At 55.1% G+C, this 236-nt stretch overlaps 1 protein-coding gene across 1 annotated transcript in view; it reads left to right on the forward strand.

The window, feature by feature from the left end:
* The window catches only part of LOC100742909, a gene marked incomplete at its 5' end in the record, with an annotated part of 31254 nt that overhangs the window by 27933 nt on the left and 3085 nt on the right, over positions 1–236 (forward strand). The window contains 1 exon segment of the mRNA XM_024368860.2: positions 1–234. This exon segment is cut by the window's left edge and continues 617 nt beyond it. Coding sequence (XP_024224628.1) covers positions 1–234 — 234 coding nt within the window.

The following is a 236-nucleotide window of genomic DNA, read 5'->3' on the forward strand; positions in this document are numbered from 1 at the left end:
AAGGAACCGGCCAACAGCCTCGCCTCTAGAACTTACGATCCGGCCGGTTTGTCGATAATGTGCAATTTCTGCGGTCGATGTCGCTGCGAGTCTTGTCGGGAACCACCGCCATTGCCGAGCAAATGGTTGTGCGACAACAAATGCTTCTGCTCCGCCGACACGATCCTCGATTACGCTTCTTGCTTGTGCTGCGTGAAAGGACTGTTTTATCATTGCGTGGACGGGAACGGCGGCAG

The sequence above is a fragment of the Bombus impatiens genome, unplaced genomic scaffold (genome assembly GCF_000188095.3).
Source record: "Bombus impatiens unplaced genomic scaffold, BIMP_2.2 scf_0487, whole genome shotgun sequence".
Lineage (NCBI taxonomy): Eukaryota > Metazoa > Arthropoda > Insecta > Hymenoptera > Apidae > Bombus > Bombus impatiens.